This window comes from Alternaria conjuncta (genome assembly GCF_024043145.1).
Source record: "Alternaria conjuncta strain BMP 0040 chromosome Unknown scaffold_6, whole genome shotgun sequence".
Taxonomy (NCBI): domain Eukaryota; kingdom Fungi; phylum Ascomycota; class Dothideomycetes; order Pleosporales; family Pleosporaceae; genus Alternaria; species Alternaria conjuncta.
This window is the reverse complement of record NW_026250095.1, coordinates 1250043-1274527: the sequence shown is the minus strand read 5'-3', so window position 1 is coordinate 1274527 and position 24485 is coordinate 1250043. Positions and strand designations below refer to the sequence as shown.

Below are 24485 nucleotides of genomic sequence, written 5' to 3'. Positions count from 1 at the left end.
ATGGGAGAACGCTCAGGAACAGGGCAGCATGTTTGGGACGTGAGGCGTTGCTAGGCACGACGCGGCCCAGAAACATCCAAGGAGTTGAGTTGGCATGCCAGCTCAGCAATGTTCGAGATGACACGTTATCGCAAGAAACCTCCGTAACTTGGAAACAGGGTTTCGCTTCATTCAAGCGGATTGCGTAGAGCGGGCTACGCGCAAGCTAGATTCGTACCTGTTTCACTAGGCCTCGCGAACCACAGCGCAGCATCAGCTAGCGGGTGTGACTGAGGCAGTCCGTCTCTAGTAAAAGCAACATCGACGATGGCTATGAGAAGATTAGCTGTATGAATCGTTTCGTCCACCGCCATGTCGAAACGAGATGTTGAAACCTCGAGATTGCGGGCATGGACATGTTTTGACTCGATGTTTGGTACCGAGTCTGATATGAGATTTGATCATCTCTCGCTCCATGGTAGCGTTTCGAGACGAGCATCGTGGAGGGTCAGTGCCGGTATCGCCGCGACAGCAGTGGAGCGTGGGGAAAAGGAGAGATCGACGCTGTAACTTCCGTCTTCAACTTCTGACAGTGTGGAGACGGGAGACCTTGCTCAGATCAAAGCTTTCGCGGTCCAGAAGCCCTCGACGAGTGGGTTTCGCAACAGATTGCCATAGACCGCTCATCCTACAGCTGTCAAGTGCATCAAGATGCGAGTGCGAATAGAGGATGCACATCTGCGTGCGACGGATAATCTGCTTCCAGCTGATCCGCTCGAGTCTGGCTCATGTGTCCGCGTTTCGCCCGAGCGGAACGAAACGTGACCGTCGTACGCGAGCTCCTGTTGTGTCCGATCGGATACATTCAAACCCCGAGCAGCCTGTCTGCCTGCGCACACTTTTCGGACGTGGGCAGAACCAAACGCCGAGTTGACCCGGCTGCTTGCGGCTGCATGCCTTGCATACACACCAGATCTTCCCAGGCAGACGCAGATGGTCACTCGGCGGTGCGTGGGGCGGTGCGATCGGTGTACGCAATCAAGCTCGCAACGCCTGCTCTGTGTATGCGGGGACACGAAGGTGATTGACCGGAAGTGCACTTTCACCAGGCAAGCGTTGCGACGACAGATCGCTCAGCCATGCAAGGCGCGCTCGGCGAAAAGCAGCCGCGTCCGCGATGCGAAGTGCCCGCCCTATGCGGGATGCATGCGAGGGGCCAGGGTCTGACGCACTGGCCAAAAGTCGGTCAACCCTAGGAATTTCCCAGCACCAAATGTGTGACTGGGCATGTTGACAGGAAACTGTAATGCGTGGGGTCTGTTGCTGTGTCGTGTGCTGTTGACAGTTCATCAGTCATGCATGGGGAGTGTACCTGTGACCTGCCAAGGGTCGATTAGCATGCAGCCTGTAGCGATAGCAGCGCATCACCTGAGAAAAGCGTGGAGATTGTTTTGTGGGTGTAATGATCATCATTGAAATTTCTAGCTATGGCGGGAGTCTCGACCACTGCCTTCGGGAGACGTCGAACCGCTCGAGACCAATATCCCAAATCCTCCTATCCCGTATCCATCCAATAATTTCTGAGTAGAGTTGTTCGTGAGATCCTGCGTGAAGATCCCGACCGCCCTGCGGTATATGCCAATAAAAGAAAACAGAGGATATAATGCTCGAAAATGCTACGCTATGCTGTAAAGGACTCGCTCGCTGAAAACGCTGGATCAAAAATCAAAAGGTCGGAACATGGTGGTGTGCTGGCCTAATAACTTGAGATGAGCGGAGCGGTGGTGTCCATGAATAGCGGATGGTCTTCGATGTTTTCTGATTGTGGTTTGGCGTCGTAGAAAGTTGTTGTGAGCATGGCTTCCTTCTCGGTGAAGTTGAAGGACGCTTGCGGGGGCGATGTGGGTGGAGACTCGTCGTCGGACTCTTCCTCGTAGGTGAGCTCGGGTGGTGATTGTAATTGCGATGGTACCCGGGTAAGAGCCAGTTCTGAGTCGTCCTCCATGTCGTCGTAGAACTCCTCCTCGTCGTCTTCATCCTCGTCCACCTCCATTGTGCTGATCTGAACCGGTGATTGAGCGATGCGGCGAGGGAGTGCGATCATGTCGAAGTCGTCCTCGTTCTCGGACTCGGAATCTGATTCGGAGTCGTCGTCCTCTTCCTCCTCAGCGATGCTGTCGGCCCATTGGATGTGGCGGGACTCTTCAGTCTTGGAGGCCTTGGCCATGGTCTGGTTGAACCATTGCTCTTGCTGGCGTTCGGCGTCTTGGAGTTCGACCATGAGGCTGTCGAGGAGGTTTGCGTGTCCAACGAGAAGGCGGAGGTTGTGGTCGGCCCTGCATGCCTCCTTGCCGAGCTTGGAGCGGGCAGAGGCAGCAATGTAGTAGGTTTGGGTGAGAGACATCTTCTGCTTCTTTTGCGGTGGTGATGAGATGAAGTGGGAGCGGGTAGTCTCAGCCGTAAAGGGCTCGAAGGAAGTTTGAATGCGGAGGTGTGATGAAGAAGGCATGTTTGGTGTGTATAAGGCAGTAGTATATGAGAGCCTAAAAATTGTGAGTCAGGTTGGTTTTATGACTGTCGAGAACGAGGGTACAAACCTTAAAGCAGCAGCCAATGGAGGGAAGGTGATCCGAGCGTAGTTAGATTCCGAGATGTGTGATGTAATGTTGATCGACTCTGATTGTCGAGTGATGTTATAATTCGCCGAGGAGTGGTGGACTGGTGTGTGAGCTGATGATGATGGAATCTGAAGCGAGGACAGGCGTGTTTCTTATGTTTCGCTGGCGCATGGAGGATGGATAACGGGTGCTCGGAATTATTGGCATGTTTCCACCGCTCTTGGCCGAGCAAGGACGGATGCGGTGAGCTAACACACTATGATTCACACCTGGGCACGACTGCAGGGGTGCTAGCGCGGCTTACGATACAGCCCGGTCGGTCGTAGAGACTTTCGCCCGCATGCACATACGGGCGTTACGAAGCGGACGCCGGACGTTGCGCGGATATACAGTCTGCCCATGCTCACATGCCACGGCGCTGGGTAATCGGGGTCTCGCTCTTGTCGGCGTTTACTAACCCACGATGCATTGCATCACTCATCGTCCGCCCACATCGCGCCGTCAGGGTTTTTTCTTTTTGGGCTCTTCGCTTTTCGCGTTTCCCCTGCTAATATCCTCGCGGTGCGTTGTTCGAGCTAGAGGGTGCTTGGGCGAACCTGCGCTGCCTGGCTGCCTGCGGTTCCAGGATGCGCTGTCGTCAGGGCTAAGCCACGGACCTCTGTACAGGCAGAGCGGTCAGCCCTGAATCTGTGCCTGTCAAACGTGTCCACCGTCTCGCCTAAGGGGTCACCAATCCCTCCATTGCGCGAGGTTGGTTTGGCTCACGACAGCAGTTCAGCCACAGGCTGACGTCCGGCACCCTTCGTACCGTCGTATAGAGTCGTCGCTTCGGCCGACGCCTTGGGACCTTGGTTTTCCGGCTGCCTAGCACATCGGCTTTTCGCTCCCTCACAGCTTTCGTCCGCGTCGTCACAAGCGACCCGTGGATGTCTAACTGGGCGGGCCACGCGGACCTGTCGCTCAGTCTGACCCCCGCGCCCAAGCAAACCATCGTGAAATGACCCAGGGTACCAATCACACCTGGGCATCAATTGCGCCATTGGTAGATCAAGCTGGCTTTGTCAGAGATGCTGAAAAATACTCTCTGACAAACCCGCTAACGACCCTGCATGAACCAGTATAATTTGATGACACGATCATGCGCTTCTCTGGAGCGTCGCTATTGCGTGCTCCGAGGCAGTCAATCTGCGACCAGCAACTTTGCACCGTCGTCATGCCTGATGGCTGAACAGTTTGATTACTTTTGCGCTCCTACAGCCCGACTGTCCAAGGTATTGAGTTTATGGCATCTGTGCGTTTATTGTCAGGCACAAACAAAAAACGGTGAACAGTGCGTTCAGAGCATCCGTCTCCGCTCCGCCCTTTTCCACTACTCCGGCTCCGGTGAGGGCGTGCTTCCAGGACGAACGATCCCAAAAGAGGAAAGTGCATCTCGTGGCGCTTTCAGCCGTCGCTACGCATACCGAATTGCGTTTACCGTCTACCTTCATCTACATACGCACAGCCCTTTGCTGCCCTTGAGTCGTCCGGTTTACATGGGCCCAATCAAGGTACGACTCGGTTCGACACGTTTCCGTCGGGTCGACTTCACCGCTGAAGCTGTACGAGGCTGATCAGGAGACCGCCAACGCCGCGAATCTGGCGGTGGCATATATGCATGCTGCGGTGCCATAGCAACGCAATGCTGCAATGCGACTCCGCGTCGACTGAGAGAGTATGAGTCGACTACGTACTAAGCCCAGCGTGCGCTATCAACAGCCTCAGCCACCACACGTCTACAATCACTATAACCCCGCGTAAGTAGCTCACTTCGCGACGCGTTGCAAACGTGTACGCCTCACGCAGACCAAAGCTTGCTCAGCCACGCTTTGTCCTCCACAATGTTTAGCTTAACGTCGACGCGGGTCTTCGCTACAACGTTACCGCTTTGGGTATACCTTCGAATGAGGCATATTCATTTAGACTCAATTGCGGCATATACCATTACACTTGCGGGAATATCGACTTCACCATCCTCTCCCCTAGCAGAATTCCGGTCCGCAAGACTTCGGAAAAGCACTCACTAAACGACGACCGCGCTGGCTCGCATGTATCAGCGCCTGCCTCGCAAGTCCGAGCCAATTCCGAGAACATCATGTCTAACTTTGCACGATATCTTTTCATATTCCCGTCATGATTCTAAGCAAATAGCCGAGTAGCTTCATGCATCAGTAAGCAGCGATGCCGCTGCTGCTGATGACCGATGTTTGCGTCTTTCTCAACATCTCTCTATGACGCGACATTCGCATGAGGAGTGCATGACAGCGCTTAGTAAGATCGAGACCAACGCTTTGATATCAACAAGACTACTTTTAAACAGATACGTAGCAATTGGTGTTATTTTCATTAGAGCATGAAGGATATATAACAAAGTGCCTCGGTTTTGATCGTTCGCTGCCATACGGCAGGCCTCTATGTAAGAAGAGATGGAAAACGACAACCCATAGATACTTTGTTAAAACTATATAGTGGTTCAACACATACAACACCAGCACCCTCGGCCTACCCTGTCACCCTGGCAGCTGCCATGAGCCTTTCCTTTCTTCCCTCTTTCCAAGCCTTATCCAGTGCCTCCAATTTTCCGCCTAGCACTTGCACATTGCCGGGCTCAAGCATGATGACGCCTCTCCTGACGTCAAAGTTCTTCAGGAGGAGTTTGACACCCATAGCCATGTTGGTATTGAGCCCGTCTATGCCTCTCAGCTCCATTGCGTAGATCTTGAGGCCTTTGGCATCTTGCAGTAGCAGCTTGAATGGCCCTTTGCTCAGCACAGGAGCCGCAGCTTCAGCAGTGCCCTCATTCTCCTGCTCTACAACGCGCACAATCTCCCTTCCTTTTGTCATCTCGCCCCGCTCCTGCGCTTCGATAGATTCGACCTGCGACCAGCGCGAGTGGCCTATATCTTCGACGTCGAGCACTTGGCAGACGACTGGACCAGGGAGGATGCGGGATTTTGTAGTACCCTTTAGCACATCGTCGGGAAATATGGAGCCTGCAGGCTGGCTTAGCGACGTGGTTATGTCGGTAGCTAGTAGGCGGAAGTGGGCTGTCTGCTTGACGGCGGGCAACGGCGTATTGGGTCGGGTTGTGGAGAGGAAGCCCTGCAGCCAGGCGGCGGTAGGGTATAGATGGCGGGCATGTAGGTGCTGCGTTAGCTCGGCTGCGAGATTAGCTGCCATGTTGGTGATCAACTGCACCCTTCTTGGGGATGCGCGGTTTTGCTTGTTCGCGAATAAGGCGGCGCGATGTGGGAGACGCGACGCGCCGAATGACGTGGGGCGCTCTTTCGCCAACGGTGGCCTCGGCCCTTCACATGAAGCTCAAGCTCCAGCACTCCAACCACCAAACCTCACAACATAGCAGATAACAGCATAGCGAACGATACCACGGCATGTCGACGATAGCCTCACCCCGCGCCAGTTCCTCGGTCCGCAGCCCCTCCTTGACTCGTACCTCAATCGACAGCAGCTCATCGCATCGCCCACCCCCAGCTGCACGCCGAAACCGCGCGGCCCTTCGCGAGTTCTATGGCCTCAAGAACGCGCCCCGCGATGCCACGCCAGATGCCAGAATATCCGAAGAATCTTCGAGAACACAGTTAGGGCCAGAAGAAGACGAGACGCTCACAGAACTCGATGCTGCCGACTTCAATGCAGAAGCCTTTGTAGAGGCATTGCTTGCCAAAGAGGGACTGAAAGGCGTATTGAAGGTCGAAGCAGATTTGGTGTCTCGTAAGCAGTCACTCGACGCATATAAGCGGACATCTTGAGTGCTGACATAGAAACAGAGATCAGAAATCTAGACAGCGACCGCAAGTCCCTCGTCTACGACAACTACTCCAAACTCCTCTCCGCAACAAGCACCATCCGACGCATGCGCGGAAACATGGACCCCCTCGCCCCCACAACCCACACCCTCGGTCCTGCCATCTCCCACATCGCCGAGACAGCTGCGTCCTTGTCATCCTCGCTACAGGACAGCCACCAGTCCAAAGAACAGGGACTGGGCATAAGCATACGGGTCGAGCAGGACGACGAAGATAAATCAGATGCGGATAAGAAGCGGAGACAGCAGGATACTGTAAGATGGGTTCTGGACACACCACGACGGCTGCAGGACATGGTAGACCAGGAACAAGACGAGAAGGCGGAGAAGGAGTGGGAAGAGGTTAGCAGGATATTGGATAAATGGAAGGGCGTTGCTGGCGTGCAGGAGCTTAGGGAGCAGTGCGAAGCTATTATGCAAGAGGAAGAGGAGGACGACTCAGAGTGAACTCGAATTCGACTCACGGAAGTTCGGACTTCTGCCTGACTGCGCCGCGTACCCTTGCCCACGAGATTGGCTGGTTAGCTGGCTGGCCCAACTTATACCGGAGACCAAGGCGCAGAAGGAATAGTATGCTGGTGTCGCCCATGGTCGCGCTTCAATGTCGAGCTTGATGCCTGCAACCATCTGGCTGTCTTGTACCTGGCCATACTGGACGAAGTAAACCCGAAGGTTGGATGAGAAGGCCACCACCTGCACACCAAGAGACGCATGTTTGTTGCGACTCCGTTGCCTAAAAGCTTGTCGACGTTACAGCAGCTCTCAAAGCCTCACAACACAGATATACGTAATATCTGTCCCACTCCTACAAAAGGATATCAGGACACTTGGGTAGACCGAGGACATTGAAGTGTAACCGTTCGAGCATCTTGGGTCATGAAATGCATGATGGAATCAGCTGTATAATTTACGATACTACTACATGCCATGAATGCAAAGCAAGCTTGATCGAGCTCAAGCCCCCGAGTCGCTGACCACACTCTCCCAAATACCCTGCCAGTCCGCTTCTCCACCCCCATACCTAGCCTCAAATGCGTTCATTGCCAGATTGCCCAAGAACGGCCTCACCAACCGATTCACCAGCTCTCCCCTGGTCATCTCCAACACCGCAGCACCTTCTTCCTTTTCAAGAGCCTCGATAAGCGGGTCTAAGAATAACGTCCTCTTGGGCTCATCCGTGTCTGACCCGTTCAGTGCAGTTACAGGAGCCGGAGGTGCTATCGATGATCTTGTGAGGACCTCGTTGATCTCATCGGTAAGAGATATGAGTGTTGGCGGGGTATCGGGCTTGTATACCGCGTCAATGGTGTCGGAGATGAAGAGCCACTCCATGAGCTGGAAGTCGTCAGGGTCTAGTACGACGAGTTCGTCTAACAGCTTGCACGTCTGAATGATGCCGGCGTTGTTGTAGTGCTCCTTGTTTGGAGCGTCTGGTAGGAGTGCAGAGAGTCCGGATGTCAACTCGCCATTGACGACGGGCCAAAGCGACGCCAGGTGGACGGGCGACGTCTTCAAGATGATGGCACGCAGTAGTACGATGACGTCTGTGCGGGTGACTGAAGACGGAGACGACGCTGGCGTGGCGGTAAGCAATTCGACGACCTTCTCCAGAACTTGTGGTATGTTTGGTGTGAAAGCATCTTCTGGACTCGCAAGGATGAGAAGGGCAATGCGACGTAAAGTAAGCTGAGTTTTGCGGTCGGCTTCCTGCCGCGCAGATGTTGCACCAACTCCGAACATGATGCCAGCCGTTGTTGGCGCGGACAGTCGTGCAAGTAGCTCGGGCAGTCGCTCCTTGTCTGATTGCGTCCATTGCGCAAGTATAGGCAGCCAAGCTTCTCTTAACAGTTGAAGCGGTGTGTTGAAGAATTTGGGGTCATTGAAAGCATCGAAGATGTCTTTCTTGAGAAGTTTATTGCCTGGCGAGATCTTGGTCAGGCCTTGGAGTAGATCCAACGTATTTCTCGATACGTTTTCAGGGAATGCTTTGGCGCGGAAGGTTGGTCCGATGACGGATGCTGATATGTCTGAGACGACCTTCGCAACACGGTCATTCTCGACGAGGATGATCGATAGTTTCGGTACGATGGTAGTCAGAATGGAAACGACATCGGTTGCTCGCTTCTGTGCGCGATTGCCATTTGTCACAGCAGCCGGCTTTTCGTTTACCGCTTGGTTCGTGTCTTGCAGATAGCCCATCGAACGTGTTGTGAAAATGGCAGTCAAGATCCTGGCAAAGATATCCTGTTCATAGTTAGTACAATTCAGTTGAACAAGCATTGCCACTCACAGCAAGCTCCCTTCTCATCTTCCGTTGCTCCCCAAAGTTGGTATTATCAACCTTCTGCCCTATGACGGCGGTAAACTCCAGCAATGTAGGCAATATCTGTCGATGAGGAAGAGGATTTGCGAGCACATCTCGCAGGAACAAAGTACAGTCTTGCCAGATCTCGTCCATGGCGTCATCTTCCAGAGAGTTCGTATACTCGACGAGGAAGGCGACCAGTTCAGCGTCAGTAAGATCAGATGTCAATGTTGATAGTCGGTTAGTGTCCAACGCCCCAGGATCCGTCCGGCTGTATACAGCGTTGAATATTGCTGGGATGGTATGCTTTGGCTTCGAGCCATTGAGGACGTTTAGAAGCCCTGTAATTGCTGCTCCTCGCACATCGTCAACTTCTGCATGCGCCCATAGAACTACTAACGTCTCCAAACACTCCAAAGCTTCCGCAGCGAAGAGGTGCTCCAACGTACGGCGAGCCCGATTGCGCATGCGTAAAGAGGTGTAAGCGAATGATGACGCTGACGTGTGATCCTGTAGTTCGAGCATATTCCCGTAGCCACCCCAAGACCATATCGCGAAGCATATGCGAACAGTGTCTTGGAAGCAAAGCAAAACCGTAAGTCTACTATTCGCAGTCGGGGTGCGAGCCTGGTTCGTATCAGAGGAAATCAGCCCAGATACCACATTGCTGAAGAAACCTTGGGGTTGTTCTGGAGACTTGTTGGCAGACACTTTTGTCTCCTGCGTAGTCAAACGCTCGTGCGCCTTGGCCAAGATCTGCTCTAATCCGTTCATGAGCGAGATCAGAGTCGACTCGGGAGAGACAGTAGGTACTGGTTGTGTCTTTGCGAACGTAACCTTGAGCTGCTCGAATGTAAGATTGATCTGCTTGCAAAGACACTCTACAAGTGGCAGGAGGTTTTGGAATATCGTATCAGGAAACATTGGTAGAACTTCAACAAGGAACTGAATCCAGTCGTCAAGGACTAGGCGACTGGTAGAGGAGGAGAATCCGAACTTCAAGCACTCAACAAGTTGTGGAGGTGGAGGAATCGGCGTAGGTGTCTGATCTTCCGAGTCTCTGTTGATCGCTAGTGAAAGGCGCGACCGATTGGCAGGATGATTCGAAGATTTTGGCTCTGCTGTTGGTTCTGGTGGACGAGTAAGGCGGAGTTTCAGTGCCGCCAACTCTGCACTTAATAAGAGACTCTGCAAGGGCGGACTCGCTGATCTTAACCTTGCCATTAGAGGTACTTCAAGCTCCAACTCTCGAAGTGGTGCAGCAAATGGACTTCGATAAATTTGCGATATCATAGAGACCGACAACCGGTGTAGCTCATGTATGTGAGGCCCTATAACTGTATCTGACGAGCCGATTTGAAGTGACAGTGTCGTCAAACATGTACGTGTGAGCCACTCCTGGATGGAGATACGCGGTGAGGAGGGTTCTGGCCAGGACAGAGTGACCTCAGCAAGAGTTACCCACGTGAAATGTGATGGCCGCTTGATGACATTAAAGACATGCCTGAGGTAGTACAGGCATTCCTTTGTGTCGTCTCTTCTGGAACGTGCTGGTGGTCCCTGGGATGTCGTATTAGGTGCCAAATTGCTTAAAGCTGCCAAACAGTTGAGTGATTGGATGTGAACTGCAAGGATCTCAAAGACTCTGTTCAAGCTTGGCGTATCTGGTAGCCAATTTTGCAAGAACGTAGAGGTTTCCGACCCTTCTTCTGCGAGAGTGTCAAGGAGCAAGAGCAGCGGCCTTGTCAAGACAGAGTGGAAGTCGCTTGCTGTTGATGAGGCTTGTAGAATGTTACCACTTGGTCGGCGAGTAATATTAACACGCTTTTCTGACTGCAGATTCAGTTCGTGCATAACATGCGTCCATAGTGTCGCAAAACGTCGGGCACAATCTGATGAGCTCCTCGAAACGGAATCTTGGCCGGTCTGCTCTACGATGATCGAAGCGATGGCACTTTCGACCATCCGACTGGCAGGTGCAATGGCGTGTAATTGTAACAGGGAACGCGCTGTTTCTACATGGTATTTGGGTGATGTTGGCGAAAGGTACCGCCAGAAGTATCGAACCAAGGGGTGGATGAGCTCAGGTAATTGGCTTGAGGCGATGTGAGGTCTTGATGGGAGTGCAGTCTGGAGTGCGAGTAAGACGGCTGTTATAGCGCCCAGGTGCGGAAATGAAGGATCTGTGTCTGTCTTGTCCGATGTCTGAAGGACATTTGCAAGCATAGTGACTAGGTCAATGTCTTCAACGGCCTTAAGACACTGTGTTTTGAAGACCAAATTGGATAGAATTTTGGAAGGCATCTCGGCAGTGATACCGGAACCGTTCGACTGCATAGATGCGGTGAACATGCAAGAGGCCTCACGAAGCGCAATCTGACCAAGCAGTGGCGGATCGAAAGGCGGGTCAGCTGCATCCAAGCTTCCTTGAGATTCTTCATAGAATGCACGTATCTTCCTGGACACTGTGGCTCGCGATGTTTTGAGAGTTGCCAACAGCTGCTGCTCCGTTGCTTGATCACGTTGAAATGACCGATCTGGGACTATCTGAACAAGCGAGTCTGTGATCTCGAGGGCAAGGCTCACAACTTGTGTGTCTTTTGATGAGCTGTCGGTCTTGCCAGAGGTCTCATTCAAAGCAACAAGTGTCGATAGTACCATTAGAGGCATGTGATGCAATAGCATGTCTTCCTCTTTGAGATTGAATCGGGCCAGAATAAATTTGGCCAGCTTCATCTTTTGTAATGCTTCGTCATCATCCGTCTGCAGGGAAGACGTTATGAGATGAATGAGCTTGCCCCAGATGAGGCCGCTATCGACGCCATCGAAGAATGCACTCGCACTTCTCATGACTTCGTCGACTTGTTCCTTGGATGCAGTTTCGCTGTACGCATATACGCTCTGTAACGCTGGCAAGAATATCTCGGGTACAATCAAACCACCTACTTCCCAACGGTCCATGAGAGATAGACAGACTCTGAAAGGACGTGCTCGCTCGGAAGGTAATGTGCTACGACGGTTGATCATCTTGAGGACGCTGTTGGTAAGCGCTTCAAGACCGTACCGCGAAAAGAAAGCAGCTTGATGTGCCGACGGATCTGCAGACACGTTGTGTCTGTCTGCTGTTGGGGATGTGGTGCTGTCGTTTACTTCAGACGCAGTGGGCTCTGGACCTAGGAACCATGCCCAGAGCCGGCGATTCAAGCTCATGTCTCTTCGCGACACAACGCCTGCAGCTGCAGCTACCAGTCGCTCCAAATCCCCCTTTCCAACGCGCTCCTGCAAGACGGGTGAGTCGAGAGGCAGATGACTGACCAAAAGATCGAGAAATCCTCGCTGGATGAGTATCTGAGGGTCCGACAGGCCTGATTCAAAGCAGCGAATGAGGAGACCTGGCTCTGGGGAAGTCGCTGCCTCGGCCTCGCCCGATAGCGCGTCAGAAGGTCTGGAGACATCTGGAGGAGAGCTGCGCCTCTCTGGCCGTCCGAATTTAGGCAATCGTCGTACGAGGAAAGCAAGTGCACCTTGCCTCCTGGATGGGTTGGTGATGGTCGCCAGGAAGAAGCACTGCCAAAAGTGAGATGAAGCACCCGCAGTCTTGGCCTCGACTATGTCGTCCGAGTTGTCCTGCACTGCGCTCCGCAACTTCTCCGTTGCCGAGACCATGCGCTCAAAATCCTCGCTTGTCTCATCTTCCAGACCAGGCAGGATTGACAGTATGATGGCCTTCAAGGCCGGGCGAAGTGCGGCTCCGTCGAGCTTTAGTATATGCTTCTCGAAGACGGAGAGGTAGAGTGGGCGGACCGAGAGCGAGGCGAAGGAAAGCACAGAGGCAAGGCCGGGGAAGTAGAGGTTGAGGTCACGAGCGAGGGCATCTTTCTGGACATGGGTCAGCTTGGCATAAGCTGGCTTGGGGGAGACGGGCATACACCGATGGTGGAGAAGATGTAGTCATAGACGTCGAGGGCTTTCTGGTGAACGCCCGAGGGCAATGTTGGATTCAAGCACTGCGCTAATCGCAGTGCGACAGTATCGCTATGTGGTATGACGGGTATCTCTGGAGGGTGCGCTTGCAGGGCCTGGAGGGTAACTTGTATAAGCGCATTGTCTCATAGTCGCGGTAGCATGGCGGGATTGACCTTCAGCAGCCGGCCCAGGAAAGATATGTAGTCGGCCCATTCCTGCTGTGCAGTGTCCCAGAGGGCGAGGGCGCGTTCGACACCGGCGGCATAGCGACGGAAGTTTTTATCTTTTTTATACAGTGCTGTTCTCCGAGTCAGTAACCTGGGATTGCATGCACAATGCGACAACATACGCTCTTGTACAGCAGTGCGCGCGGACCGTGGTACGGGACTGGAGCGGCCAGAAGCCGTTGGGGAGAAGACCTGCGGGTTAGCAGTGGGATCAGCGGACATGCTGTGGCTTGCAGAGAATAATGTGTCCGTGTATCAATGACAGCGCGCTGGACATGCTGCTCTTGGTGGTGCCCAGGTGGTGGTGTTGGGCGCTTCATTTGTTGCCTACGTTTACGAGACATGGCATTCCGACACGGAGCACTGACGGCCCGTTTCACATGCTCGCTCCGACGTGATGACGCGCGCCGCACGCGACCTCAAGTGCCCGACTGCAACACCATGAAGCCTCTACAGTTGCCCTAGATACCGCCGGGGCCAGCGCAATATGCACGACGCAGGATCGGTAAGCCATGCGTGATTGTCATGTTCTGCCTATCATGACTGACTGTGGCAGGCCTCACATGATGCGCCATCTGCCCCACCAGCCGACACGTTCGCATCTGATCTCCATCACCACCACCACCCTCACCATGATCCACGCATCCATGTGCCGCCTCCCGAACATCCCCCATATGATGAGCCTCCACCTTCCTACGACGACGCAGTTGGCCTAACGGGTGCACCCCCGGGTTATGGCACGTTCCGACCGTATAGCGATGATTCCTCGATAGCGAGCAGCGAAGTCGAATCCACCCATCGCGCACTACCAGAATGGTTCGGACAGGTATTGGTCGTGTTTGTCTTCCTATGCCTCATGTACGGATTTTGGGAATTCATCAACGCGCCTGATGTACCTTCTGAGCCGTGGCCAGGCCATGGGCGGTTCAGACCGTCAGGCACTTGACCTGAAGTCACGCAGATGAATAACAAACCTACAACCTCGTCCTCCACGATGACAACAGACTGCCGCTTTGCAGGCGTCGGTTATCCGAAGATACACATACCCATCATGCGCAACAGCTATCACGCCCTAGCACGGCCATCCAAGGAAGGAGCGAACAGGTCGTCGGGGCATATCTAAAGATACAAGGAGCCAGCGAGGTAGCAATCACTTAGGCGAAGCAGCTGTTGACCAGGCGGATGCTGGGCCGCGTATCAGGACCAGTACTCATACATGGTCCATGTAGGAGAAGGGTGCCAGTTCGAGGCCTAGTTCCTTGAAGTTGTTTCTGTCCATGGTCCTGGGAGACTCCATGTGACAGACATACCATTACATGCAGGAAATTGTTAGCTCCGTTCACATGCAATTGTAACTGCACACCCCGCAGTTACATTCCGTTGGCCTGCTTCGTCTGGCTCACCACGGACTGAAGATAGGGAGTTTAACGAGCTGAACTAGACATGCGAGGATGCATGTGAAGTGGAATCTACTCTCATGAGGGCATGAATATAGCGATTGCGAACCCGATCGTCAATCTTTTGCAAACTCGCCAACTACTCCCTTGAACCTTATCACAGACCTGCGTTCCAACCCCTCCTTTCAACACTGCGCTCGTCATGTTAGCACAGATCAAGCATACAACCTAAAGGCCATCGTTCGCGTCTGTTCACACTACTGCAATGTCGATTTCGCGATTCATCACGCATGGCTTTCTGCATCGGGCCTATATGCTTCCTAAATGCTGTTCTACAGAACCAGTGTACCAATCCCTGCGACGCTCGCTAGAAGATATAGTATATCGAAGTGAAACTTAAATCTGGCGTCGTAGTTCAAGCTACGCGTCTAGCGGGCGAGTGCGGGCGAGTTTGAGCCACACGGTCGTGATCCGAAGAAGCGAATGCCAGTGGCTCAGTCGTATATTAGCTCTACACCATAGCGGAGCGTGGCCGAGGATAGCGGCGCTCATCGCACGCCCGCCTGGTAGGTGGTTCCTGATAGTGTGGCGCCGGGAATAGTGTTGGCGTTGATGTCGCAGTTGGGTATGCCCAAGTGGTGCTGTCTGTCCGACAGAGTTATGGTTCTTGTTAGACTACATGTGTAGCGAAGAAGGTGCATGATGTTCTAGTGTGTTTTCGAGTCGATGTGGCAGATCTTGGATGACGGATTCCCATTTTGGGACCGATCCGCCGTCGAAAAGGCTACTCGTTGTCGGAGATGGTCATGTTGGACGAACTCTGAGTATCGGCGAGGTACCTAGGTACGTCTGTTGTTGAAGATATGCGTTGTGCGAATATGCGAGAGCCACTACCTGACTACGCCGTATCTCAAGGCGCCGTTCTCCGAACAGTGGACACAGCAAAGTGTGTCTCTGCTATCCACACACTGCACCAACGCAATCACAGTAAGAAGTATCCCACATGCACAAAGCAAAGCTAAATTCCTCCTGCGCAAGCAAGTCCAAGCGATACGCGACAAGCGACCCGACAACGCTCCCTCCGCCTGTGCCCGAGAAAAATCCCGACCACTTCAATCTCGCTCACACAAACCTAACTCCGGTCCCAGCCCAGTCCTGTCCATCCCGACAAAGACGATCCAAGGCGGCAACAAGCATGCGCTTCAGGATCGGAACTCACGACACGCGGGCTCCGCTTACCCCTGTACCCAGTGCAGTTCCCCATCGAGTGCGCAGGCATTATCCACTCGAGTCTAGCCTGCTCGTCAAAACCCACATGTGCACCTGGCTCGCAGCATCATACCCGTTGCGGCATTCTTCGCGGCCAGGGCACGCCAGCAGGGGTTAGCACGCCGCACGGCTCAGCTGGATTTTCTTCCAAGCAGGAAAGCTTCGGAGGCGCGTGCTGGCGCAGCTTTTGGACCCCACGCCGCGCTACACTAACCGCTAGTTCGGTGCGTGATCCGGGATCCCGACCGTTGGGTTTAACCGTAGTGTGACTTTGCTTGTGGGTATCGTGTGTATGATTCTGGAGGTGGAGGGGTTCAGCCATCTTGTGCAAACGGAGAAGACTGGATTGTGTCTAGACATCTTTGGAAAGCACCGCATGGCACACCTCGCGTGTGGTAAGTGCCGTTGCCCCTGGCGGCACATTCGCTCCAAGACCAGGTGTTCGTGAGGGTGACGAACAGGTAGTAGCTCTACTATCGCAAAGGCCTTCTTTTGTCCGTGGAACGCAGATTCGTCCACTCTAGATAGTGGTATCATACCTGATCTTGTACTGTGTCGTTCTTTTCCCCGGCTGATGAAATGGCATACTATGATCTTATGTTGCAATCGAGTGATTCCTCGATGTCGAAATATGCAAAGACGCTAACGAAGTCGTCGAGCTTGAATCCAACTTTAATCTCATCAACACGGTGACAGTGGGAAACCGCAACTTCTAGATACTGTCAAAGATCTGGATCTTATCCAAGACCAATATCGCTTCTTTGCAGACGCCCCGAGAACTTTCTCTCTTGTAAGTGCTTCGTCATGTACCACGGAATGGTTTTGAAGGGCTCATTTTCAATGACATTCAGAGAAAAGATTGTTGTACTTGGTATAGAATCTTAGGTCATTGCCATATTTGCTATGTATCAGCCATTTGAACTTTTCATGAGTTTTAGATTCAAAGCTCCATGATAAAGCCGTATCGTACATTGTACTGCAAAAACATGCTTATACCTCTCGAAGTACATGCAGAGAGGCTTCCAGATTTTACCTTCAATTGCCTCGTAGCTTCCGTCAAGGGACACACGTAGAAGCAGAAGGTACAGCTCAGGCGCCGAGACATAGTTCTCCATAGTATACGCGTTCGCAATATCACAATGGGGGCTGTCGAATTTTGCGTTTCTCCGTCGTGTTAGGGAAGCATGCTGACTCCGGCAAGATGGCATTGTTCAAAATGCCGTTGGTTGATTGGACAGAGCATGAGATGTTCATTTTGAATCGTCTTTACTTTTTTCTTTCCAATAGCATGTGAAGACACATCCAAAGGGCGTACTTGTCAGGTTGACGATCGGAAAACGCACGGCGAATTTTTGCCGTTCGATGTTGCAAGGTCCTGGCTCGTTTCGGTCCGAACAATGTACAGGGCTGATGCACGCGGCTGCATGCACCTTCGGAGGACCATTCAGAGCACTGCCTATAGCGCCCTCAAGTCGGCGACGTTGGGTTGTCATGATCGCGCGATATGCACCATTTGAGACATACGTTGCCGGGCGGAGTTGGGTGTTCCAGATCACGACTTCCTCCCCTTGCACCTTCCTTTGTAGACAAGATGCAGATGTCCGTGCCATTGTGCATCACCAAAGCGTTAGCTCGCATGTCTGCAGGCGCAGGAGACTTTCGAGGTTAGCATCCAGGAACGAGTGCGGCTATTCCGCGCTTTGCTTGCGTATGCCGCCCCTTTCCGCTTCAGACCAGCGCCACAACTTCACTACGGCCTGGTAGCGTGCGAGCGCGGAATTGCGATACTTGGGGCCGTCTGGCTGGTGCACGAGTCAATCGGGTTGTTGGATAATTCGGGTCGGCTCCTGACTCGTCTCCATTATATCCGATGGTAATAGGTGCTTTGTGATTTGAAAGATATCTGTCAGCCTGTAAAATGTGGATTCTGGTGGGTATTAGCAGTATCGACGGGGCCCTCTATTTCTCTTCTTGAGTTCCGACGTTCGATGTAGGAGGAGTACAGAAACAAAGGCAGACGGATACGTCATGAAGCATGGTGGTGTCTTACTAGGAAGCAGTGAGATTAACGCGGTTCGTCAAGTGCTGGAAGATCGCACGGTGCAACCATCGCAATGCCTTCCCAAAGCCGTTGATCATCGGCAGGGTCCGAGAGGATGCTGGGAACCCCATATTCATGCACGGTCGGTTGACTGGCCAGGCCACTCAACATGCAGATGGCCCGCGAAGGATTTGGAGCACTCGGACAATAACCTGTTGACTGGAAAGGAGCAGGCCATCAGAGAGCTGTTCAAAACAACGGTATCGCAGGCATGTGGTGTGCGCCTTGCAATTGTGACGGGACCTTGATGAAACGCGCACTAGAAAGCAAAGGTCCAGGGCTATGTGCGCGTAACGAGGAGGTTAGAACGGATCGTGGGGGCCGTGTAAGGGCGCAGAGGGAAGAAATGAGGGTTCGTTGTAGCGCGACCCAGATCGACCCTTCCCAGCAGAAAGATAAGCTACTGGAGAAGAGTGGAGCACGCTAAGCCACTGGTGGTCCACGTCCCTGTCCACAATTTTGACCGGTGGAACAGGGGAAAGCATCCAACCCGATCACCTTGAGTTGGACACCTTGACAAGGAGACAAGTACGGTAAGCTCCATGTCGAGATGGGACAGCCACCTCGTGGCGGCACAGCTAAACCCCTGGCAACAGCACCATGTCGAGCAGATCCAACTTCACGGGTCGCAATTTGTCCGAGCAACGACAGAGTGCTTGTGACTTGGACCCTTGTCTCCCATGCCGTCGCCATGCCGCGGCCATGGAAATCGCGTGGTTGGTTGCTGAACGGCCGCATCAAACGGCGCCATGTCAGGGCCGCAGGATTGCCGCTCGGAACATATGCCGTAAGCTCGCATATGTTCAGACAATAACAGGATATGCAAGCGTTACCGTAACGTCGAATCTATTGGACTTAGTCGCTCCATCGTGTTGTTTGTGCACTAGCGCGGCACGAGAAGCAGCAAAGCGTGACGCACCTTTTGTCACGAGCAACCACCATGAGTTTTTGATCGATGGATGCTCGGCGTCCGCGATGGGGTCGACCTCATCGTGCATGTGGTCCTCTGCCGTATGTAAGCTCGCGGGATGGAACCGCTTGGGCGTCCTGCCTTCCAATGCATGTGATGAAATGTGATTGGAAGCTATAGCAACAGCCTTCATCTAACGTAATGCGTCTTATTGATCCATTGACGTGCAGGTCTGACTGGAAGCATGCATGTACCAGACTCTTGAAACAGCTTGGCTTGGTGCTGAATCATGACGATAGCCACCATCGCGAATATAGGGTGCAGCCGCATAGCACCGCCATGTCATCGGGTGACATCTTCCTCGAAACTGGCTGCGAAACAGGAATGCTTGCGGCATGCCGTCGTTTGGTCCGATGTGGGGCGACCATCGCTCTCGATCGCTGAACATGCCATATTCGCATTTCGATCCTATGCTGGACGGAGCAGAACGCCCGCCAATCATCCCTGCGTACCTAAGTAGTGTGCACAGAGGTGATTCGCAGAGACATTCCAGCCACCTTGTCACAGGGTCCCGGCCCACATGAGTGGACGGCACCGCAAGTCAGCCTTGTTAAGGCCGTAAGGCCTCCCACTAGCAGGCCGGAGTCGCAGACCATTAACCCCCGACCATGTCGACATCTGGCGTGACAACCTGTGGTAGACTCGATCGCGCCAGCCATGTTGTCGAGAATGGGGGTTGGCTTTATGTATGACGTCGTGTTTAGAGAGACAATCGAAAAATTGAAGAGTTGCAAAGAATCGTATGAGCCAAATGTTGAAATCATTGTCGCTATTGACCGACACTCATTCCAAGCTAGTGTAGGCAACAGCGGCGCCATCTGCATCTATGCACACCAATTCCCAACAAGCGTTCCAACCGTACTGTATCCTCCTTGGATGAGCCAATTGACTCTGCTCAAACTTCTCTAGTTTTGAGAAACGCCATAGCAATGCGACGACGCAGGAAATGCTGCAGTGATAGATGAATAGGAACGGGAACGCAAATGCAAATGCAAAATAAGGGTATCATGAACGAAAGTGAAGGGTTTGTGGTCTTAACGGTCTGTGACCTTTTCTTGGCGAGTAAATCTCCTGTCTTTCGCCGTAGACGCTCCTAGCGAAGGTTTAAGGCGATGACTCGAACCGAAGTAAGAGGTATGGACGACGTAGGCGATGAAACAATGGTTTTGTGGGACGTGACAGTCGGTAGTCGTATCAGAAGCGCAACAACTAGGAGGACGTTGTCGAAGATTTCCTGGACGCTTTAAGATGAATCCGCTTGACATGATCTCTCTGCAAATTGTCAGTAATACTCTGCGCATGTGAAGCATGTCAAATTTACCATATTGTCCACGCGACTGAAGACCCTGTCGCATCCGTCCCAGTCACACAACACGCCCGGGTTGTGCTTGGCCTCATGTCTCGCAAGATCCTTTTTACTCGAAAAGCCTCCTCCTGTAGACTGTGGGCAGTCGCCATGGCGGCAGAAGAAGGACTTTGTATGCCTCTTATAGTGCTTCCTGAGATCGCAGCCGCGGGTGAAAACTGCTCTTGAAGTGCATCCTGGGAAAGCACAGCTCCATGTACCATTCTTGTTCGGGATACCATAGGATCGAAGATCCGGCGAGGAAGGAGAGAGCGACCGTGACAGTGCGGGTGGTGATCTTTCAGAGGGGACGTTGGACGGCATGCCATGACCTACGGACGACGATGTGGAGTGCGATCTTGACGGTCGAGACGCACCGAAAGATTGTGAGAGCAACGTCGAGTCATGCGCAAGCATCGGGGGAGATGCCATCTCGGAGAAAGATGGGTAGGAATACGACGTTACTTGAGGTAGCGGTATTGATGATGGTTGTGTCGACCAGAGTGCGTGAGGTGGGTATGGGGACTCCATGACCGGTCTGTAATCTTGAGGTGGAGTGTACATTCCTGCGTGTGCGGACATGGTCGTTTGGGGTCGATGAGCCATGTGGTGTAGTGGTGGTGAGTACATGATGCTGGGGGGTGATTGACATGTGCTAGAGGGGTAGAGGTGACCCATGCCGTCAACCGGCGCCATGAGTGCTAGTTCTGCTTCGGACGAAAAGAAAGTCATCGTGGGTGACGCCAGGTGTCGTGTTGTTCTGGAGTGGTTCGCAGGATGGTGGTGATATAACAGGAAGGGGTATCTGGTGGTCGTCAAGTGGCCGCAAGTCGAAGCCAACACGGGTTGTATATCATGCAGAGAGAAGGCCAGTGCGTCTTAAGCGGGAAGTGCAACAGATGGGTGAGAATGACCAGTCTTAAGGCACAGACCCAAACTCTAGGGATTAGGGTATGGTAAGGCTGCTAGTCCGGGGTGTACAGGATTAGCCCGGGAGCGCACTAGGGACCACTCCACAACGGTAAGGCTGGGGCGTCAGATTTGTCGAGAAAGCGTAGCGGGCAGTGGCGGTGTTGTCATATCTTGCAGTGCCTGAAACTCCACCGGGCCCTGGAGGACGGCCTGAAAGGGACCAAGTTAGAAATTGCGAACGCTGAGCGGTGGACCATGTGGCATCGACTGGTCAATGTAGATCCGGGGCGCAGACGAAGTTTGCAATGCCCAAGAGGATAGGTAGCTACGTCGGGTCAGACATCCGATAGAGGAGTAGTCGCTGCTGCTGGTCATAATGGGACGTGGGTAATTTGACTAACGCTTGCTGCGCTCGTCCCAATGAGATACCGTCCGTAGTTCATGGTCCCAGTTCAGACCGGGTGCATAATCCATTCACAATTGCGGTGGAGAGCGAGTGAGCCTCGCGGGCCGGCTAGCTAATCCTTGTGGGTGAAGGTACCGCCAACATGGCGACCGCACCGCTCTAGCGCTGGTCTGAGGAGTGGCCTACTAGGGTTAGTCCCAGGAAAGCTTCTGCCATTTCGCTCTCGCCTGTGAACGATCCTTCGAGCGATTAATGCGATACCTTGCAAACGGCCAGCAGCGCTTCGGCTACCGAGTTCTCTGCAACCTCCAGCGATGTCTCGTCTGGGCTGAGATGGTACGTACAGAGCGACCGGGCGATGTGTGCAGGGCGCAACCACAACGACAGCCACCCTTCAGACTAGTCCCACGGGCTGCGGACCAACATCAGAGGCGGTAACAGATGAGGGGCAAATGAGCGCTCCCCATGGCGTTGGAGATGATGGGCTGCCGATCGCAGCATGGTAGCAAAGCGACGAGAAGCGGCCTTGGGTGGTCGCTTACGCCGGCAAAAATTTTGGGCGTAGCGCATGGGGATTATACGCCCCGCGCTACTCTTGGGCCGGGTGCCGTGAGATATTTTTAACCCCTGCCGCCTGGAGCACAGCAACCTACATACAATCAGGAATCATAGGGCAGGGTCTGAGTAAGCGACGTTTCAAGCGGTCTGTCTGCCAGCAATTCTACAGCTTTCACCAGCATTGTCCCTCCAATAACACCAACGTCGCGCTCTAGACAAGCGAGCCGTGTTTGCCAAGACAGCTCCTGACAGCAACGGTTTGATTGCGTTTCTCGACCTGGACACCTAGCTCCACTGCGTAGCATGCAGTGAGCCTGTTGTCTTTGACGTGGCTAAAGAGCGAAGGACGAAACATGACCAACGAGCGTGATAGATGGAAAAACGGATCCACATGCTGGCCAAAGCCAACGACAGTCTTCGAAGCGCCCGTTGTTCCAAAGCGGTTAAACTTGCTTTGCAAAGACTAGTACATGGTTCTTCTTGATCGGGTTTTGCGACCATGAAGTATCTACACCGCGTTGCCTTCGGACCGCCGGACATAGACTGTTTCGTCCGAGATCTGCATCAAGACTCTTGGGCAACACGTCGAGGAGCAGGATCGGAGAAGCTTTTCCCAGATGATCAAGGAGGTCTGGATGTCAAACATCAGACGGCCCCATCACAGCACGGAAAACGCCCGTGTAATAACGGATACCCAGGCAGTACCCGGGCTGCATCGCGAGCAGCAGTCAGCATGCGCTGTCCGGCGCTTCAGACACTGCGCTATATGGACCGTATGTTCAAGCCAACACACCTGTGTATGGAGAGCGACGATTTAGAGGCTGTATATTCCTACGCACTGCCTTCTTCAAACACTGTGAAGGCCCAGGATGGCTGACAATCACCTCCGCTTCCTTACCAGTCGGAAGAACGGTCGAGTGCCAGACAACACTTGCGGTAGGTAGCGTTGACCATGTACTCGATCGGTGACTGCCAGGCGAGCAACCACTGCAAATTGACTGACAGTCAAGAATCGGGGCTTGCGTCACACTGCACACTCTCGTCACCTTCATCTTCGCTCAATTCCGTCGTTGCCTCCATAGCTCCACTGTCCAGTGACATATCCAACACGGGAGCTACCATCCGCACTGCCTGTATGGACCAACAACAGCTCACACGCTAGTTCATCCGCAGTCGCTCAGAAATAGACAGCGTCCACTAACGCACTTGATCTCAAGCTAAACAAAGCCAGTGTGTCGCAGTGATGGGGCCATGGACAATCAATCGAACGATGCTGTTAATGACAGTGCGAATGGTGGTCATCAGGCACTAAGGCAAGGCTGATTCCGCTCTGCAAAGGACAGAATGTCATCGCAAATCTAACATACAGCCGACAAAAGCCTGCACCGTGTCGACAGACAAACACTAGTCTCTATTCATCATCTGTTTCGAGGAGCCCGGCACAAGCTGTCCTTCGATGTGAAGACTAGCTGGCAATAGTCACCGTGACAGGCGATGATCTGCATACACGCAAACGAAGGATTTGAACCGCGCTCAGGCTTTCCATGACAACTTTCTTTTAAGAGTCATGCAACAGTCATATCAACATTTCTAGAACTCATGTTCAAGCATTGTAAGACTCGGCCCGAAGCCGATCATGCAATGAGACTAACCATACTGAGGATGTCATACGATTGGATGAATAAAGTGTCAGGGGTGTTTGTTGATGCCGCACCGGTATGGACCGTCTAGGCGACCACCAAGACTACCGGCTATCCCAGTATGTCAAGCATCAAGACCTAACGTCCCGTCCGAATGGCGTGTAACGGCCCTAGGAACCTTCATCCCATACTCGACAGCGGCATAAGCCGAATGTACTTACCAGGAAGCATATTCGGCCCCAACATCGCAGCTCTGGATCTGTATACTGCATCAGTCCATTTCTAGCCAGAACCCAAGACATTGTACGATGTGTGGTTAGTGGGGCCTCCAGTCTTCATCTAACTGTCGAAGAGGGCCGGCTTCTCTCATTCACACCAACCTGTTAACTTCATTCCTACCAAATCTATTATTAGGTATCGCGACTTTACAGCAAACACTTCTTTCGAAAGGCGTTGGAAATCGGAAGGAATGTCGAGGGGTGAAACGTGGCAGTGCTTGTTAACACAGCCTCAAATCGCCGACATAATCTTCAATCGCCGACCTGCAGATCCATAATCGCCGACCTACAAAATCCCCAGCATCCAGCATCGGACCCCACAGTGGCTACGACGCTAGGAATGTTTCCCACGTGGGAACGCATGTCAATGCTGGGAGTCGCAGTTGAGCCGTAGCGGTGGGTACACCGTGATAACTACCGATGATGGGACGGGATGCCTAAGATGCGAGCGGCGAAATTCTACCGCAGGATGCCTGAAACCTTCAGCCTCACATCTGTAATTAAACTTCACACAATGACGTTTAGAGGCTATGTTGATGATTCCATCCAGCACCGAGTTGACCAATTTCCCAGCATCGGCTTGATAGGCAACATCCATGACAGCAATGTGAAATATGCATAATCACAGTAGGAATCTCTATTTTTGGGC

General features: G+C 53.0%; 4 protein-coding genes across 4 annotated transcripts; 1 reads left to right on the top strand and 3 right to left on the bottom strand.

The window, feature by feature from the left end:
- Window positions 1-1735: 1735 nt before the first annotated feature.
- On the bottom strand, window positions 1736-2488 carry J4E85_004822 (uncharacterized protein; the record flags this gene model as incomplete). Its single annotated transcript, XM_051469074.1, has 1 exon — window positions 1736-2488. One exon carries the CDS (start codon window positions 2486-2488, stop codon window positions 1736-1738), a length of 753 nt encoding a protein of 250 aa, XP_051327289.1.
- Window positions 2489-5138: 2650 nt separating this feature from the next.
- On the bottom strand, window positions 5139-5816 carry J4E85_004821 (uncharacterized protein; the record flags this gene model as incomplete). The annotated part of the gene is made up of 1 exon (XM_051469073.1): window positions 5139-5816. One exon carries the CDS (start codon window positions 5814-5816, stop codon window positions 5139-5141), a length of 678 nt encoding a protein of 225 aa, XP_051327288.1.
- A 212-nt stretch (window positions 5817-6028) lies between these two features.
- On the top strand, window positions 6029-6909 carry J4E85_004820 (uncharacterized protein; the record flags this gene model as incomplete). The annotated part of the gene is made up of 2 exons (XM_051469072.1): window positions 6029-6368; window positions 6425-6909. The coding sequence occupies 2 exons, from the start codon at window positions 6029-6031 to the stop codon at window positions 6907-6909; spliced, it is 825 nt and encodes a 274-aa protein (XP_051327287.1).
- Window positions 6910-7416: 507 nt separating this feature from the next.
- On the bottom strand, window positions 7417-13182 carry J4E85_004819 (uncharacterized protein; the record flags this gene model as incomplete). Its single annotated transcript, XM_051469071.1, has 5 exons — window positions 7417-8706; window positions 8753-12646; window positions 12697-12846; window positions 12907-13031; window positions 13083-13182. The coding sequence occupies 5 exons, from the start codon at window positions 13180-13182 to the stop codon at window positions 7417-7419; spliced, it is 5559 nt and encodes a 1852-aa protein (XP_051327286.1).
- Window positions 13183-24485: the final 11303 nt, after the last annotated feature.